Raw genomic sequence first — 21073 nt, 5'->3', positions numbered from 1 at the left:
AGAAAATGTAATCTTCCTTGTGATTGAAAAATTGTATACGCACTAAACACAATTTTATCTTTGAGATTCCCACTATCGAATATATCATGTTAAATATCTTTTTAAAAAACTAGAAACTCGGAATAGATAGCACTATTATAAAAAAATATATTAAGTTAAACACTGATGTCAAATAAGATTAACTCGAGATAATTTGTGATGGGTATCAATAATATCATAACACTGTAACACGCACTGATACAATTAGTAGCTTAAACATTAGTTTTTGAGAACACATAAAACAATTCAAATTCAAAAAGCATTGAAGAGTTATCCAATTCAAAACAAAATACGAATTGAACGCAGAATGTAATTTATGCTTTCACCGGACGAGCGAAACGAACCATCAACTTTTGTAGCTGCCATTTTAGACTGTTTTTAGACCATCTTTAGTTGAAGTAATTTTATGCGTGATACATTCTGTCTTCTTCTCATACGCTGTTTTAATGTGAGTCAGAAAGAGAAAGCAACTTACAATGTTGACAGAAACCGAAGAAACATACTAGAGTGGAAAAAAGAGATGGAAGAAAATATGTTTTTAAATAAAATTCATGGCCTTTAAATCGAGTATTTTCCCAGCAATGCACACTATAAATTGAAGATATATGAAGCACTCGGAATAAGTTCTTTTGAACATGCAAAAAAATCCCTTCAAATAAATTCGCCTAGCGATGAATTACCTAGAATTCCAAAAACCTTTCTTTGAAAAATGTAATCAACATTAACGATGCATGTCGGCCTGTGTTTCCCGGTGGAGAAAAAATATTTTTTTAAATGTAATTCAAGTAAAAATAATAATCGCCAATCGATATCCATTAATAATATACATATGTATTTTAAAAACCTACATATTTTTTAAAAAATAAACAAAACAAAACCCACGAACATTACGCCTTTCCCCATAGGCGTAAGCAAAGAATATATAACACCATATTACTGTGTTTTTTAAACAAACCTCGCTCCTCGATATTCATACATCTTATGTAGGTGCCTCGATCATTCCTAATTATGAAATAGTCATTAAAACCTACTCAATTTATACACCATAATTTTCTTTTTCGCGCCCATGGTGCATAAAATAATGCATTAATACTCCAATCGCAACGTAATAGCGATTATTTATAATATCTTTTAAGGCAAAATGGGCAGTCAAACGCTTCAGGTTCCAGTACAGGAGCTATGAAACATTGCAGATTGAACAGGGCCATCTTAGACCATGCAGGGGCCCTTGGGACACAGAGGTTGGAGTTTTTAGAAAAGGAGCCCTTTTAGAATTTCGAAGCACCAATGAGACTAGGGGGCCTGAGCTCGTGCTTTTATTAAAGCGATGATCCTGAGTGTATAAATATATTTAAAATCAATAATGTTAATTAACTTTGCCAGGAATCGAACCTAGGACCTCAAACGTGGTGGGTGAACCCTCCAACCACTATGCTGGGAGGCGGATATATTCCCAATTATTATATAAATTATATGTACCGAGTAATAAGATAACGTTGAAAAGGGACAACAAATTAAAACTATCTTCCCATGAACTATCATCCGTCAACTCTCCGCACAGTAAAACCAGCCAGTAGCTCAACCACAAATAGCTATCGACGTGCTTAAAAACATGTTAAGCATTTGAGCGATCACAATGAACAATAATGAACATGCTTAAGTTATCGCAGTCATAAGTCGACGCGTGTGTAATCTCTAAGTCAACGCTCGTGTGGGTTTGTATTTTGTTTTCTTCGTAAATAAAAACAGTTCATTGGCGAAAAACCGGTATTTACTATAAAAAATATTACAATAAATTACATTTGAAAAATAGTAAAAAATAACGATGAAGTCAAATGAAAATAACGGTTGAGAAATTGATCATATTTATTTAATAACACTACTAGAAATATTTAAATCTTATCGTTAATTTATTCAAAATTTGAATCTAAATACGAATTGATAACAAAGAAATGATAAAACAGATAAACATGGTAAAAATGAATGGTAACGTATGAAGTATGACCAGGATGATCTAGAAAGACGTGGCATGATCAGATAAACGAAAATCTTAAGTCTGATCATGTCAAAAGCAGACACAACCAAAAGGCATGTATGACAAGATGTATGAATGTGGAAGAAGCTAAAATGTTATGTGTAATAAGATTTACACATAGAATTACAAATATTCAATTCTACGGATTTACATTATCATGACAAAATATTTAAACAGGGAAAACACACGGCAAATTAATTTTAACCCACTTATCATATTCCCGATATGGCACGAGAAAGACGCGAACTTTTATTTAACCTCAAGTTTCCGATCGATGGATATTCCCGTTCCTCTTAGTTAGAGGAGTGACGGACGACGTCCGTCTATTCATACGCATGATCGCGTAACTTTATTTTACAGCCTCCAAGATTATCTAATCTTGTCTTTATTTTTATCTCAATCACCATTTCATAACAAACTACCCCTTGTTTTAAAAAGATGGAATTTGTTCACATTAAATTTGTCATAGACTAAAGATGGATACCGAAATTTGTCTCTCTCTAACCCAGTATATATATCTTTAGTCTGTGGTCTAACCTAAAACGTTAAAGAACTTTCGTGACATTTGTTTGCAAATAAAAATGTTCAAAAATATTATAAATCGTTTCTGTTTTCTCAAAATTACTGTATCTGTTCGACATTTGAATACTAACACAGCTAGTATCACGAAGATTCACAGAAATTTATATGCAAGAACTTATCCTACTGTCTTAGTTCTTGAAGATGGTTCAAGTATAAATATTAGATATCATGAACCAAGAAGAATAATACAAGTGAGTACTTACATACGTTTCTATTATCAGCTGCCCGTCACGCCTGAGCAGACTGTCTTGTGATATTAGCAATTCCCTCTGGTCTTGGAAGTTTTTATGTATTTCTGATCATTTATGTCAAACCGCTGTACAGCGTCACTGCAAGTGCGGCGCAATGTAGCACAGCTGTTGTGCTGTTTGTTTAATCTAAATCTTTGAAAACAATATTTCGGGCGCGCCATGCAGTGCTGCTCTAGTGCTGTTTGACCGTTAGAGTGTTTACTTCAGATTAAGAAAGCGTCTTAGCTATTAACCTACAGGGGCCGCCTACTACCTATGTGGATCATTTTCTGCCCGTTCTTTAAAATAATTATATCATATTTGTATTAGGTTGTCTCATACGTAATGCGGTTTATCCTATTAAACATCAGCGGAAGGGGGAATAAACTACCCATATATAACTAGTTATAAAAGCAGATAGTAAATTGATTTTTTTTAGCTTAAGAGAAACAATGATACGCAAAAGATTGTGATTTATCATGTATTGTTTTTATTTATTATTCAAGTTCTGATCCAACGGAACCCGACATTGCGGACTTTGGATGCCAGATGTTGTGTTGTATTGTTATTCAACTTATATTCTGTTCCTGGGCGGTTAGACCCCGTGACCATCTTGAACCTTTTTTTGAGCTTTGGTTATTAGTTTAATTATTTACTCCATAATCAACTCTCGTGAAGTATATGAAATATAATTGCCATTCAAAATTACAAAAACAGTTACGTAACAAGGATAAAAAGTTTTTCACAGAATATTTCATTGAGTAGATATTAATATTTTCCTTTTTTTTCAGATGCCTATTGATTTAAACAAATTTTCTGATCAAGAACGCAAAGCTCACATGGAACGAAGAAAACCAAGGAAAATGGTGAAAATTGAAGATGACATCGAAGATAATTTTAATGCTCAAAAATATTTAGCTCAAATGAAGAGTAAACGCAGGAAGTAATGTTATATGCAAACTAGTTTCATAGTAGTCTTGAAATAAAATAGAATATGATATTTGAAATAATAAAAATACTTTTTTTTACATACCAGTTGTATATCTTTTGCAAAATTCATATCTTATGATAGAAATATGACAAAATATACATAATATTACTTATTTGACGTTTAAGAATTTTTAAATTCTCAAATTTTTTTGCTATTAATAAATTGATTGAAAAGATGTAAATCCAGGATTTTAACAAGCGGTACTGTAATTTGGAGAGAATAGAAACAGGTTTCAGTGTTTTAAATGCCTCATTTAAGGAATATTAATATTTCATTAATGCCTTTTTTGATAGGTGTGAATATTTTCACGGTCACTGTTATCAATATGTTTCTTTTTTGGGTGATACCGTGTGTTGGATTTGTTCTGACGTTTCGGCTACCATTGCAGGAGACACTCAGTTTACCCTGAAGATGGCTCTTGAAATGATAGCCGAAACGTCGGAACAAATCCAACGCACACGGTATCACCCAAAAAAGAAACATATTGCCCTTTTTGAGTTTATGATTCCTCTACATGTTACTATTTAACCTTAATAAGTTGTGATCATGTTCCGCAGAGATATTTTATTAAATGAGCTGATTATGAAGGACAAGTAATGGGGCGAAATTATTTTTTAAATAGATTGTTCAGAATTCATTTCCCGGTGAGAATACAAAAAAAAAAGATATTTTTCTCAAGCCTGGGTGTTCTGTAATGTAATTCACCACTGTAATTGGGCTTCCTGGCCTTTCATTTCATTTTAAAAAAAATTTGCACCACAACAGGCCAGGAGGCCCAATTACAGTAGTGAATTACATTACAGAACAACCAGGCTTGAGAAAAATCACATTTTAATTTTTGTGTTCTCACCGGGAATCGAACCCGGAACCTTCCGTGCGCGAGTCAAGCGTCTTGACCACTACACCACGGAGGCCGCCTGTTGTGGTATGCAAAAATAGTAAACTATGGCTATGTATTGCGGTCCTAAAAAGGACCGATGTAATATATCTGTGGAGGTAATATACTACGCACCGGACTTGAGCGAAATGGCCCTTACTCAGCGCCAGGCTCTACCTTGACTGAGTCTGTAAAAGGCGGGGCCTAGAACCTGGACGGTCCATTAAACCTGTGACTGCGGCGTACACAACACATACAGTGCAATGAACATTACATTGGTCCTCTTTAGGACCGTAATACATTTATTTAACATTTTATAGCTGTAGTTTATTTTTTTACACCACAACAGGACAGAAGACTCAATTACAGAACAGAACACCGGGTTTGAGAAAAATCTCTTTTTTTGTTTTCTCACTTGAAATTGAACCCGGAACTTTCTGTGTGCAAGTTGAACATAAGTTATTTTGTGTTTTTTTTTTTTATTCCCTATGATTTTATAATACTTTAGCCTCTTGTATACGTTTATAATACTTTAGCAAGATTAGTATTAATATAGTGCGACATTTTGACAGACTACCTACATGTTTTTTTGAAAATTACGATTGTTCATTGATTAACACTTTTGCTTACATTATGTAGATATAACCTGAAAAATCTCCCCTCGCACGAAGTATAGTATGTATAACGTAAGAAAAACACACGGAGAAACAATATTCTAGATGTTAATACTCACCCATATAAATGTCAACTTTCAAGAGACAGCTCCACTAAAAAAAAAACACTAGTTGATTGATATTATTTATTGAGAAAACATTGAGCTCTTTATACAAACTTATAATAATTATCCTAATTTCTTATGCAACTGATATATAGGAATGCCATATAAAGTTAAATAGATCATAGTGCAGCTTATGAATCATAAATACTGGGTGTTAGGCAGACGGTTGTCCAAACGGAATAGGCCGCCGGGGAAGGCCGTTGCCGACTCGATTAGCCCCAATAACCTAGACTATCACGGGGGTTTTTTTTTAGTTTAAAAAAAAAAACCGTTATTAATATGCACAACTGCTAAAACTATATTTTTTTAGTGTTAAATGCTGTTAGGTTCTAGTAAAATGTATTATTTGGTGCAGATGAAAATAATTATGAGCTATCAAAGTTTCTTAGAGGTAAAGAAAAAAAAATAAGTTCAACGTTGCATTACTTTGAAAAAAATACTGCAAGTGATTGAGATCTTCAAACTCTCTGAAAACTTTCCCAGTTTATGCCCTTTTTAATGGTATGCCACATACATACCTATAATTGAAGTAGAGGAAAATTGCTAATTTTGTCCACCTGGACATTATCCAAACAGGAATTTACCCGATCGCCGCACATTCTTAAATACTTACCGGCGTTTACGGGAGACCGGTAATTTTCAGTTTCAAGAACCTCGAATGAATAAAAGACAGCATGCTGTTTCTGTCGATGACTAGTACTGGAACTATTTGACCAAGATCCCACTCGGAGCATTAGAAACGTAGCTGGGATACTTGGCCTAAATATATGAAAAGTGTGGTCAGTCATTCGTGCAAATGGCCGGCATCCTTTTCACTATACTCCAGTGCAAGGTAACTTTTTGTACAGAATGACTTATTGCAGAAGCTTTTAAATTAAAGCGCTATTAATTATTTACAGTTTTTGAATGATAATGAATAATCAACATGTTCTAAGTTTGTTTTAAGGTTTAAACACTCTCATTTAATCAATTCTTACGCGTATTTTATTGCATGCATTGCGAGCATGCATAAGGAACTGAGACCAGCACTTTAAACAATTTTTATAAATAAATGATTGAAGTTATCTTTTGTTTCTTATTGTTTCGTTCTTTAATCTAGTTTAGGCAGACATCTTTGTAAATACGAGTAATTTAATCGCCATTAACTAAATAAAAAAAGGATAAATACAAAACTAATAAAAATCAAGGTGTATAGGTACTTCGTACATTCATATTGTGTTTAGTCGCGTACCCAATAAAAGAAAGAGACAAGAGATGTACTTTGAAGTTCGTAAGAGTGACAGTATTTTTATCTGTTTTTTACGTAAGGTTTTTTCACACATCAGTGCAATTTCCGAACAATAACAACTGAAAACAATAAATAAGTCGAACTTGTATTGTTATTGTCCGGGTGGACAAAATTAACAAATTACTGTACTTTTATGAAAGGTTTGAAATGCATGTGGCATACCATTAAAAAGTTCATAAACTGGAGAAGTTTTCAAAGAGTTCGAAGATCTAAGTCACTTTTAGTTTTTTTTTTCAAAGTAATGGAAAGCTGAACTTTGTTTTTTTTAGCTCTTTAAGAAACTTCGATAGCTCATAATTATTTTTCAAGTTGATACCTGCACCATATAATAATTTTACTAGAACATAAAAATAAAATATCATTTTGAGGGTTGTGCCACGACTTTTTTTTAAAATTTCGGTTTAAGATATTAATATTGGACTTTTTTCTAAAAACCAAAAAAAAACCGTGACTAAGGCCAAGTCCAGGTTATTGGGGCTGATCGAGTTGGCAAAGACCTTCCCTGGCCGCCTATTCCATTTGGATAACCGTCTGCCTAACACCCTATATATTCTTGTCGGTAAATATATTATATCGCACATACCAAAGAAATTATAAGTCAATATTTGGTTTCGCTGTTGATAATATGAGTTATTTAATAAAACAACAGCATTCCTTCCCAGGAGTACCTACTTTTGTACCTGTGTCCAGTGATGGACAAAATTTTATAAATCGTAACCTTTTTAAAAAAAAATTACTTACAACAGTCTACATGATAATGTATTTTCTATGGTATGTGCGATTCGTTGGCTTAAAAATAAACCTTTTGTTTGCATATTATGTATTTGAGATATAATTATGTGATCATTTGCTTTTTATGAAACTTATTCCTTTTTTGTACATAGTTTTGAGAGCTAACTGTAAAATAAAATTAGTTTTATTTTTGATGATAAGAAATAAAAGATAGTCAATTATACAAACAATTTGGTTTTTGTTATGCATCCATTTAATTGAAATTTTCATTGGTAAGACACTGGTTTATATTCAGATAAACCTTTAAAAGAAAATTTATGTTAGTCTTTATTAATAAGGATTCATGAAATTTCCTACATATTTTAATTTGAAGCATAAAATTTATTAAAAAAGCATACCTATTCCTAATCTCAGCTATAATAGTATGCTATAAGAAATAAGAACAGCACTCCCTTATCAGTGTTTCTAGTTATTTTTATTTATAAACAGCAAATAAATACTGTATTAGCCCGAATATAACCCAATGTTTTTTATTAAAAATCTTGTTTTAAAAAAAACATTCGCATTATATTTGGGGTTAAGATAAGTGAATTTTTCCTTTCATTCCTGCTTTAAATACAAAGGTCACATAATATTCGGGCTAATACGGTTATACAAGTCCTACCATGATATTGCTTCCCCCATAGTTTGGATTTTGTATTTTTACGCAAAATAAATATTTAAAAAACAGTAAGTAAATAATAATATAAATTTAAAAAATTGGCCTTAGCACACCATACAGTGTAGAGTGGGGTGGCACATCATATAATAGTGTATTTCTTAAACATTGGCAAGTTGATCAAAACTTAAAGAAAAACATTGCAGAACATAATTCTTTGTAAATCAACATCGTATTATTATTATTAGAACTCATTGACATATTGTAAAATATAAAGTTAAATATTCCGGAAAAGGAAAGTGGGATAACTCTAGTCTCACTAAGCACGAGTTACAACTGTCAAAGAAAAATTTAACAAATTTGGTAATTTGTAACAAATAGAGTCAATATGTCCATGTAATTCACTGAGTTTTTGTGTAAGTTTTGTTAATATTGCCAAATGAAAATGTGATATAGGGTTCGTATCAAAAATGCAGTTTAATCAATAATATTTTAGAGTTTTCTTTCGTTCATACCAGTTTAAAGTCAGCCAAATATTTAAAGATGTACACCTTCCCATTAAAACAGCTAACATTCTTCATTCCCTAACAAGAGTGTGAACTATTTTCGGCTCAGTTATAATGGTTGGTTATAGTTATAATGTTATAATGACACCAAAAAGCGCAATATTCTCATATTGCTCATTAAAAAGGGACTCTTCAATTTGATTTTCCAATTTAAGGTTTACATGTTATGGATTTTGTAATAAGATTTATTTTTTTGATAGTCATTAAAATACCGCTTTTTAAAATTAATGACAACAAATTCCGAGTAGTTATCATAATAATAATTACAAAAGTGATAAAATAAATATTAATTTCTGAAACCAGCCAGTTACTCTTTGAAACAAATGATCAGGCTGATATAAAATCTACGCCGATAACGCAACATTTTTTTATAAAGGTTCAGAGAAGAGGAATCCGCTAAATTTACTGTTAAAACGCGTAGAATTGGTGACTTTCTTTCAAGGAATGATCCAAACATATCTTATGTTAGTACTTATCCTAAAAACCGTTTTATTATTACAGTTTGCAGCATCTGCAAATATCGAGATAGCGGATTTTCAATTTTAGCTAATCTGAACATCCGACTTCACTTCTTATCTTTGTCAGAAATTTTATCTTAATTTTTACATGTATATTTTATATAAATAATCAAAATGTAGTTTAAAATTAAACACTTTACTATATGTTATTGAATATTTTTATATAACCACTTACCGACTTTTCTATGTCTACCGGTTTTGAGACGTACCCGTATTTTCGTCAGGACACCAATTAAACCAACATGTAAAACCCACTATACACCTTCACAAAAACATAAAACCAATATGCCACGTATAACGGGCTATATTGAATACCACAAAGTATCAATTTTTTTACCAAGTAATATCAAACCTGTTTTTTAAACAAATAACATGTTCCATTGTAATGGTCACCCTATACCTATTAACATCCCTCTTTTTTCAACTATTTCTCCCACGACATAAAATAATTTCACAACCTAATCGGTGCATGTAGCGGTTGCTTTTTAAAATGCACGTCATGGTGGTTTTATATTTTTGTGCAACAACTATGGTGAGGGTGTAGAGTGGGTTTGTACGCCTCTAAACCGGTAGACATAGAAAAGTCGGTAAGTGGTTACATACAAATATTAAATAACATTTAGTAAAATGTTTGACCACAAAGTTAATGCTTTAAATATGAATAATATTGAACACTTTACATTCAGGGGTGAAATGTATTATAGCAGTATAAAGTAAACCGCAATGCAGTTTGCAAATTAAAATAATAAAGTAAATAATTATTGTGTATAAAAGTGACATACTTTTACTAAAAGTTCCTTGTTTCACAACATTGATACATCAAATCAAACCACACTGAAACTTAAGTTTATTTATCATGTAACATTCTAAATTAATTGATTAAATATGCAGCATGTATATTTTTTTCAATAGACATCTTGCAATGGTACATTTTTATACAAATAAGCTGCACCTTAAATTTGATTACAACTATTGTTGACATTGATTACAAAAACAACATGATTATAAATTATTCTAAAATTAACATCATTTAACAAAGGTTATATACTTGAATATTATTACCTTTTTAATTGTAACTCCGATCATTTGCATAAATGAGATTACGATTCTGCTCAATAATCAATAATTTATTAAAAAATAAAAGAAGATATACCAATTCAATTATAATAAGCACAAATGTGCATTTACATCCACAAACAATAATAATTATAAAAACACCTCCTGCATAATATTGTTTTGAGAAGTTAAAGGGGGTAGATTTTTTACAATATTAAAAATTGTAAAGTAAAACACAAAAATAAATGTAATCAACTGCTTTTCCTAAATCAAAAGTTTGTAAAAATAATTTTGTAATAGATGAAAATTTGTCAAAGAATGTTTTCATAGAATATGTATTTACCAAATTGAGGCAAAACGGTGAAAATGTAGTATGTATTTTTGCACTGGTGATGTAGTTGATCAACAAATAATTTTTATATGACTATGTGAACATAGTGATAAGTAAAACAAATAAATTAGTAGATTTGGGTTCAGTGTATGTGTTATAATAATTATTCATGTTCCGAGTGCAATAAATCTCAATAAAATTAAACGTACATAATTTTTAACATCCTAATTTTAGCAATGAAGCTGATTTACTCGTAGTTTCATCAATTACATAGTTTTAAAAAATACCATTGTTTACGGAATATTTTGACTAGAATTTCATACAAAAGTTTTAATAAGAAAACTAAATTACTATTGTGACAATAAGGTATTCTGATTGCGACAATGAGGTATCTTGATTTTTGAGCGCAATAAACTACAGAGTCATAGGCGTGTACTAATTTTTCAGCGCAAACTGCTTAAAAATGCAGGAATATTTTAAATATATGTTTACTTATTTTAGGTATCATTAGCCAAATGTTGATGTACATACATATCTTACTATTTCCGGCACAAAGGGGTGTTTTTATCATATGGTTATAATTTTTTTTTAGCAAACTTTTTTAAAGTTATGGAACTCTAATCAAACTAATACAAATACACAATTTTAAAAAAGTGGATTTATCAAATAATATATTAAATAACTTGACTACATTTGGAGATTAACAAAATAAATTTGATTGATATTTACTATCCAATATTTCAGGCCTTTACATGAACGCATACTAAACTTTAAGTCTAAAAGACAAACACTAATGTAATTTTTTATCGATTAAAACTGAAGAATGCTTTAAATGCATCAAAACGGCTAAATATTTTTTTAATTTCATGTGAAATAAAAAGATGTTATAATATAAGCAACAGATAAATAAAATAGTTTGTCAACAATATTTTATAAATTGAAAATATATATATGTATTAAACTAATACTCCTTAGTCAGGAAATATGAAAACTGTATTTTTCAAAATATGTATAAATATATTAGTTACATTATGACGAGTAGGCAGTTTATTTAATTTAATTTGGGATAATAACAATGAGTTGCTTTAGATTCCTCTATTTTACGTAGCATAAACAATAATCACACAATGGCTAGTGTCTGGATATAGACACATGCAAATTAATTTAAATGTTAATGTCTTTTACAAGGCTATGGTACTCTGGAAAAATCGCGATTTATTATCTTGGAAATTGGAATATTGATAATTGATTCTGGTTAATTAGTTTGATGTGCGCAATCACCATTGTTGCAAAGTCCGAGAACAATGATGCATGATAACTACTTTTAATGAAAATTTGAACATCCGTTTATTTAATCTAATTTTGAATAAAGTGAGATTACACAAGTACTACATTGTTTATGGTGACAAATATAAGTACTGTTAATAAGTTCTGCATAGTCAGTAAACATTTTATTGATTTATAATGTAGACATAAAAAAAACGATGTATTGGGTAGCAATTGACCAAAATTTTAAGATTGCAAATGAAATGTACTGGAACAAGTATTCCTAGATATTAACTCTTTTACAATATTGATTAATAATTCATACATATTCGTAATGAATATTACCAGCTAAAGTCATCTATCAACAGGTGATCCTACATTTAACGAGTAGCTCCAGACTTACTGTGTGCAATCAGCCATTGCAAAGTTATATCGATATTATCTTTTTCTTTACATGAAATAGAGTAGCAGCATATTTCACGATCTTGTATGGCGGACAAGTTCCTGCAAATAACAACAATCATACAAGGTCAATATTGGTAAGGCACTTAATATTATCATTAAATGATAAAAGTACATAATGTACTCAAATATATAAATATTATTTACATTATCTTTAGGTTATCCACTGTAATGTAATACCAATTATTTTTTAGTGAATTTTTCGTGCTTCATCTTACCCTATGAAAAAAACTTATATTATAAAGTACGTATTTATATTTAATTTTTGGTATCGCCATATTTATTAATCTTGAAATTTATAGAAATATTAATAAATAAATAGATTTTCAAAAAATTACTTAAAACGTACTAATGTTCAAACATTAACCTTTAATGTCCAATGTACATTCTGTCTAATAAATACCAGGACTGAACCAAAAAAACAACAACAAATCAATTATTCTTCAAAATTTTTTGAATCTTTATCAAAATAGGCTCCTTCTGAAGCGATACATTTTTTCCAACAAACAATCCAGTCATCCATACACTTTTTGTAGGCACACTCCGGAAAAGTGTTGAGTTCTCTTCTTCTTCTAGTGCCTTGCCGGGTCCCCCCGACATATGTATCTGTCCTGTGCTACTTTTATATTTCGCAGCCAGGACGACTGCTTATTGATGTACTGAGTTGAGTTATTGAGTTCTCTAAGCAAATTTTATTTTATGTCTTCAATTGAGTCAAAACAAGTTCCACGAAGCGGTAATTTCAGTTTGGGGAACATAAAAAAGTCCCAGGGAGCCAAGTCAGGAGAATATGGGGGTTGTTAGATGAAATTCGAAGAGTTTTCACAATGATAGCTTTGTGAGATGGTGCATTATCGGGGTGCTGAATCCAAGAGTTGTTCTTCCACAAATCTGGCCTTTTTCTGCGGATATTCTCTCTCTAACGTCTCAGAACGCTAAAATAATATTGTTTATTCACTGTTTGGCCATCAGGGAGAAATTCCGAGTAAACAATACCACGAATATCAAAGAAAACAGTGAACATGACCTTGATTTTCGAGCAATTTTGATGTGAATTTTTAGGTTTTGGCTCATCAGGCAAGTACCATTCGGATGCCTGTTGGCTAGTTTGCATGTCGTACTCATAAACCCGTGTCTCGTCAGCAGTTACCATGAGCTCTATGAATGCAGGGTCCATTCTGACTCGTTCCAGCATGTCCTCAGCTAATTGAGTTCGTTGCTGCATTTGAAAAAAAAACAGCGCTTTTGGAATAAGCCGCGCTGCGACATGTCTCATGCCCAAAACATCAACCAAAATCATTTAAACCGATTTGTGAGAGATGTTTAGTTCACGTGCAAGCTCTCTCAAGCTATAATGTTGATTTTCAAGCGCTAATTTCTTCCCTGGTCGATGTTTTCTTTAGTATTCGACGTTGAAGGATATCTAGGACGAGATGGGTATTCAACCACTTCACAAACCTCTTTGAATGCTTTGTACCACTCAAACACTCTAGTCCTCGATATAGTAGTCACCGTAGGCTTTCTGCAACATTTTCAATGCGTCTGAACCCAAAATTTCGTTCGCAAGAAAAAATTTAAGAAAAATTCTTTGTTCAATTTTTTTCTCCATAATAAAAATCATAACGGGCACTCGAGTACAACTAATGTTTTTGACTGCTGACAACAAACTAAATGACAGATTGCGCTCAAACTTACCTTTGATATAGAGTACAGTTGTACCAACTTAACTAAATTCTGCAAAATCATTTACACGGGCCTTATAAATTACTGTCCCGGTATTTATTTGATAGAATGTACATACATATTATTACAAATTAAAACAATTTTTCTAATCAAAATGTAAAAAGATGTTTTCATAAAACGTTTTTTACTTTTAAATATAAATAGATACATGCTAGGGAATTCGGAACTTCGAAATTGATGTAATCGGCCCTCCGCGCCTTATTTTATCGCCTCAGTTGATCGACCCTTTGGGCTTCCATTGTTTAGGATCTTGGGCACCTTAAAATGTCGCCTCTTTGGGCCTCAATTTTTTTTTTGTTATTTGGACCAATCTAAATGTAATAAAGAAGAATCTGTCAATCAAAATAATGCCCAATCATCTTTAAATTTTGCAGAATATCTACCCAAAAAGTTTGGTTAGTAAGCGATAAACATTGAATGGTGAAGAATTTGTAATTTAAAATAATATCAGTCAGCTGTTGGTGACTGTTATATTATGATATTTAATTTGGGCCTTAGTTGATTTTTTGAAACTTTTATTTTACCATAATTTCTTCCAGTTTAAGGTTACGGGAGGCAAATCACCGGGTAAGCAAAAGGCCCGGATCACCTAATAAAAGATAATACTGGAAGAAATCATACAAAAAGCAGACCTTTTGCTTTATTTGTATAATGCGACAACACCAGGGCCTTTGATTGAAAAAAATAATAAAAGAGAAATTGTAACACTTTATTATACTACCTAGTGAGTATGTAACATGTTGTATGTAGTTTAAATAAATAATACAAATATACTACTTACATTCGTTCTATTAGTCCATTTTCATCGAGAGCGTGCGGCAAATCCCTTTTATTTCCCAGAACCAAAACGGGGATCCCAGTTAGCTGCTGCTTATCTAGAAGACTATGAAGTTCATTCCTGGATGCTTCTATCTTATCTGCATCAGCAGCATCCACCATGTACCTGACACCATATCATCAAAATGAACAGCAAATCATGACAAATAATAAAAACTAAGTAATATGAAAATGTAATCAACCTTGGCCCACATTTACTAACTAAAAATTTAAGATAATACATGATTACTTATTCTCCAATATAACTCTGTCATTTAGAGTCATCCTGTAACTTGTTACATATATAAATGACAGCAAAGTAAAAATATACAGAATTATTTTCTTATATTAATGCGTTTTTAAAAAATAATAAACATCAAGAAAATTGCTTCCAATTAATACTGACAAGGCTGTTTTATTTATTTATGTACTCACACAATAGCATTAACACCTCTACAGTATCTCTCCCACATTGAGCGGAATCTAGGTTGGCCGCCAATATCCCAAACCTGAAGAAAAACCAGATTAATTATGTCAGACAACCAGATCATACTTTCTTACATTATTTGGTTATAAACATCATAAATAAAATAACTTATACATTAAATCAAGAGAAAGATTTTTTCTTAATTAGCTGGGTGTTGGGGTGTATATTTCATTACCTCCTTCCATATCCCCTCTTTCCTACCTGCTGACAAGCCTCTAAATAGAGGCATAGCGGGTTATTCCTTTTAAAATATATATTTTTCTTAAATAATTCAATTACAAGTATATTTTAGGCATTAACTTTGTGGTTATTCATTAAAATAAAATTGACTTTTGACAGTTCTGTTTTTAAACACTTATTTTTTCTACCAACCGGTTTCAAAGCTACGCAAGCTTCTATATCAAGGTATAATTTAGAAATTAATCTTATCCTATTTTATTTTAACAGAGCTTACTAAATATCAAATCTCAACATTTGGAACTAACAAGTCAAGTCTTTTTGTCATGTTGTTCTTGTAAGGATGGTAAGTGTAAAGTGAGATGGCTAAAAATTAAAACTAGACAGGAGTGGATTAAAGGAAATATTGTTTATTCTGTTATTTGTTAAACTTAGCTTATTATGAATCGTTCTACGATTTTCAAGTTGTCTAATTTTAATATTCTATTTTCAAGATGAAGAACTTTTAATCTAGTGTCTTTATTAAAATTATGATTATTTTCTAACGCATGGTTTGTGGATACAGAAACTCTAACAATCATTAAAAATTAATTCATATATGCCAGATTTATTATATTTAGGAACTGTATCTTTGTGATTTGTTACTAATGTTCCCATTTTATTAGTTGCGTAGAACGCAGATTTAACGTTTGATGATAGGGAATAAGATAATTGTTTGGAAAAATAGTAATTTAAAAAAAAAAAATTTGCTCCCCTACATATAATTTACTTGCAATATGAAAAATAAAATAGAAATAAGTCATTAGTATAAAGTAGTGGTAAAAACAATTCGACATGTAAACTTGCAAGGAAATATTCATAGCAGCTTCACTGGGTATAAAAATACCTGTTCTAAAGCTGCAAATACATAATAATTTATAAATTAAATTAAGATTATGAACAAAGTTTAAGTGATCACTTGACACCATTTTGCCCTTGTTTGAATATCCATATTTCTTCATTTAAGTATTGATTTTTATGAAGTAAAAGAGTTGAAACCTTTATTGATGTGGGTGAGATTATTTTGAATATGTTATTACCAGTCGCACAATTATGAATGGTTATCAATTTACAAATTATATGGTAAACTTGATTTTTTCATAAGGAGTTTGGAATATTCATAAGCATTTAATGATTTTTTACCAACAACTTTATATCTGATGATAGTCATTCTTAATTGCACAGTTGCGTCTGAATGGGTAATGGTCCCGTAGGTAATGGTAGTGTCAAAGATCAGAGATTCGAGGTCTGAAATCCGCTCGATCACAACAGAATTTCCATTTTCTCGCACGGTGATTATTAAATAAACTATTTCAGAATGGCCCCAAAATCAAAATATATGGGTAAATCATATGAGTGAAAATATATCTTTAATATAAAAATGACATAAATTTAAATCAATTAAAAATGCCCAAAGTAATTTATATTTTTAAAAAACAATGACAAAAGTCACACCATGTAACTAAAAATGCTTCCGGACTTATGCACTCAGAATTTTACTTTTACCAATAAAAAAATCTTCAAGTTAGATGTTATTTACACCTATTTTATTTATTTATAATTTATTAAGTTCAGTTATTTCATAAAATCTTAAGGACTAATAAACTGTAAATAAATTATCCAGAATACATTTTTCAAAATTGATTTAAAATATTTTGAGGCTTTCCATTTCTTTTATTTCTTCAAGTAACTCATTGTGCGATTTTAAACCCTTAGAGTTTCGAGACTCTTTTTGTCTCCTATTTATTTTTAGTTTTATATGCATATTGTAGGTTGAATTGTACAATACTTTTTATTTGATTTAACCCTATAATTATTTTATGAATGAAAATTGCAAAACTATATTTTATTAGTTGCTTTACTGTATGAAGACAATTTTTTTAAAATTATTTTTTTTGCACCACAACAGGCCAGGAGGCCCAATTACAATTAATGAACGAGATGTGAATTACAGCACGGAACACCCAGGCTTGAGAAAAACCACTTTTTTGTGTACTCAGTGGGAATCGAATTCAATCCAATCAATTGTCTTAACCACTACATCACGGAGGCTGCTTCTTCTCTACATTTGAGTAAAATATATTAATTTTAATATATTTATTTATTAGAGTCTCATTGCCTTATTATGTAAAGTTAAAATGTATTTGATTTCCCCTTTGTACATGCGAAAAGCATCAATGAATAGTCATTTACATTTGGGCTTACTATTGTATTTATTTATTTATTTTGTTCATTAACGCCCAAAAGGCATTTACAAAAAATAAAAGTGAAATACATGCTAACATACTAAATAATAAACACAGAATATATGTGAAATATGTGAAATTAGTTAAAAAATCGTTCTAAAAGTAAAAAAAAAAAAAAACAATAATAATAAAGATATGCACGAAAAAACAGTAAGCAGATTAAAGTTTTAGCTCTTTTACAGATGGAGGAGTTGAGGAAATGTGGGTGTTTAAACATAGGCAGGGTGAATGTTACACAGAGTGTAAAATGGCCACTTAAACAGGTTTGGTCTTGTAGCTAGTGTTGTGGACTCACGGATCAGAGGTTCAAGGTTCTAACACCACTCTACCCCAACTTGAATTCAATTTCTAATGGTGAGTTAATTACAACTATTTAAACATGGCCACTAAAATTAAAATATTAGGGTAAATTGTAAGAAATAAAAGTATTCTTTCATAAAAAAAAAAATAATTTAGAAAATAGCTAATAGGTCATAAGCCTTGAAAGTGGGAAGAACTATCGCATTCCCTTCTCTAAAATGTTTTTCTTCTTGCAATAAATTAAGATCTACAACAAATTTAGATCAAAAGTAACAATGTTAAGTAGATTTTTCGGATGTTGTTTCTTCCTTTATTTGTTCATGTCTGTTTTATGTATTCTTGGTCATTTTAGATTAGCCTTTACGTCTATTGTCATTTTTATCGTGGGAACGATAGGCCAACAATCAGCACATGGAGCTATAAATGTGTTCAATGTTATGTTTCGCGAAGGTTTTATATGTTGTGCCAAGGTATTATTGTTTTATAGATAAGAATACTAGTGTTCATGTGTATATCATATTATTTTATCTTCTCATAAATTAGTTTAATTTTCATATGCTTTTATATTTGCTCTATTTCATTAGTTGATATGCAGTTACATTTGCTTTATTCAATTAGCTGATATGCCATTATATTTGCCCTATTCCATTAGTTGATATGCTGTTATATTTGCTCTATTTTATTAGTTGATATGCTGTTATATTTGCTCTATTCTATTGGTTGATATGCTGTTTTATTTGAGCTATTTTATTAGTTGATATGCTGTTACATTTGATCTATTTTATTAGCTAATATGCTGTTATATTTGCTCTATTCTATTAGTTCATATGCCGTTATATTTGCTCTATTATATTAGTTGAAACACTGTTATATTTGCGTGTATATACACATATGTATTAAGTATTTGTTTTTCAATAAATCAAACAAAAATACATAAGTATGATTTAAAGCACACAATAAGGGCCAATGAGATAATTCGTGTGACTCACTGACGTTATCCAAATTGGAAAGACATTATGAGTGTTGTGAAGTTTTGAAAAAAAAAAGAAAAACTACAATGCTTTGCTGCGGACAGTATCTTAAAATAAGGTGTTTTGATGGAAAAAATCAACAATGTGTTAGATATAAGCCAATTGTATCCACATTTAAATGTTAATGTAGATATATCGTCGGTGATACTGCAATACTACATAACCTGCTTTTTTTAAAGAAAATATCAGCTAGTTTTAAATTATTGCAATTTTTACTCTAAATAATGATACTCTTTCTGATACTCCAGCGGTATTTTTGGTTAATTCAAATAGTAAGTAATATATTAACGGAACGCTTTTTAGGTTCCACCTGCCAAAAAATTCCATTGATAGTTACGCGGTATTACAGTATGACGGACGATGTTTGAAATTGTACATAATTCATACAATTCGTGATTTACATAACTTTTCTATCGATTCATCGAAATTGCTAATTTTATGATTGCAATTAGGTAAGTAAGACATTAAAAGTATAATTATGACTTCACCTTTATTGTGACATTTCCTTTTGTTATTTTTCGCATATTGAATCCGACTGTTGGAATCATATCTTCATTAAACTGACCAGACTGTAACAAATAAAAAGTGGTTGAAATGAGAAACGAGTAAGATTACTGAAAAATGGGCGCACATATTGAAATAAATTAAAATTGATTACAAAAAAACAGGGAGGTGTGTTAGAATTGATAAATAAATAAAAATAAAGCGTAAAACTTACTGCTATGACATTGACAAACGTTGTTTTTCCAGAGTACTGTAATCCGACTAACGTTAATTCCATTTCCTCCTTCCAAAAAAGGCTTTTAAACCAATCCAAAATTCGATTAATTAAAGCCAACATTGTAAAATACTTTCTTTGACGCTACCGGGACCAAAGAAAATATTTGGGCGAACCGGTGGAGTAGATTCGAATTATTTATCAATGAAGAATGACAGCGAACAACATTGACAACATGCACTTTGCCACAGCCCGATTGTCAAATTTTAGTCATATCAGTGTTTCACCACTGTTTTTGGGGTGACCATCTATAAATATTTTTTAATAAAATAATAACCTACTCTCTCGCGGCCTTGGAAAAACCTTTTATTGCGCGTATTTAGTATGTAAATATGCGCTATAAAAGTATTTTACAAGGCCGCGAGAGCGTTTGGAATAGCAGCCCAGGGCTGGGATAGGCGTTAAAAATGCGTTTTCGTTTCGCGCTTTTGCGTTCAGAATACCACCACAAGGGTGTTATTCTAAACCAATCTCGTGGGGATAGAAAGAGTTCTGCTACCACGTTAAAATCATCTTGTTATTCTGGACGAATTTTGTAATAAGTATCGTTATAACAAGCTATAAATTCGCATGCGCACAGGACACACATGCATAACCTAGTAAATCTGACAAATGTCAAACATGCGACGCGCGGGATGTTTTGTTTTTTAAAATTCGGAATTATTTGAACTCACGGTTTATGATAAAATCATTCCGAAAAATATACAAAATTTTCAACATGGTTTTCTGAAAAGGCGCTCTGTATTAACCAATATGGTAAATTTCACCGAATACGTCACATCCAATATGGATGACAGAACGCAAGATGTCATATACACAGATTATTCTAAAGCGTTTGATAAGGTGGATCACCGAATTCATAAGAATGCATAAGCGTAAATTAGAATATCTGGGAATACACGGTGACTTACACAGATGGTTTATCTCTTACTTAGATAATAGACTTCAGTCAATTATGGTTGAAAGATATAAATCTGATTTCATCTCCATTCCTTCTGGTGTACCACAGGGATCACACCTTGGACCACTTTTATTTAATGCCTATGT

The 21073-nt window shown here is 31.1% G+C and overlaps 2 protein-coding genes and 1 long non-coding RNA gene across 3 annotated transcripts; 2 read left to right on the top strand and 1 right to left on the bottom strand.

Annotated features, from left to right (window-relative positions):
* The first annotated feature begins 2605 nt into the window (after nt 1–2605).
* Nucleotides 2606–3918, top strand: mRpL55 (mitochondrial ribosomal protein L55). The gene is made up of 2 exons (XM_088242840.1): nt 2606–2847; nt 3678–3918. The coding sequence occupies exons 1-2, from the start codon at nt 2656–2658 to the stop codon at nt 3831–3833; spliced, it is 348 nt and encodes a 115-aa protein (XP_088098966.1). The 5' UTR covers nt 2606–2655; the 3' UTR covers nt 3834–3918.
* Nucleotides 3919–5539: 1621 nt separating this feature from the next.
* Arl8 (ADP-ribosylation factor-like protein 8) lies at nt 5540–20244 on the bottom strand. Its single transcript, XM_088242839.1, has 5 exons — nt 19967–20244; nt 19737–19817; nt 15404–15477; nt 14934–15095; nt 5540–12451 (listed from the first exon to the last, which is right to left on the bottom strand). Exons 1-5 carry the CDS (start codon nt 20087–20089, stop codon nt 12328–12330), a joined length of 564 nt encoding a protein of 187 aa, XP_088098965.1. The 5' UTR covers nt 20090–20244; the 3' UTR covers nt 5540–12327.
* LOC148284010 (uncharacterized) lies at nt 12295–14880 on the top strand. The gene is made up of 4 exons (XR_015825448.1): nt 12295–12315; nt 12411–12486; nt 12604–12653; nt 14692–14880. It is a non-coding gene; the product is annotated as an uncharacterized LOC148284010 (long non-coding RNA).
* Nucleotides 20245–21073: the final 829 nt, after the last annotated feature.

The sequence above is a fragment of the Micrasema longulum genome, unplaced genomic scaffold (assembly GCF_059751315.1).
Source record: "Micrasema longulum isolate JH-2025_06_02 unplaced genomic scaffold, ASM5975131v1 h1tg000170l, whole genome shotgun sequence".
Taxonomy (NCBI): Eukaryota; Metazoa; Arthropoda; class Insecta; order Trichoptera; family Brachycentridae; genus Micrasema; species Micrasema longulum.
The sequence above is the reverse complement of the archived record's forward strand: the minus strand, read 5'-3'. Positions and strand labels throughout refer to the sequence as shown.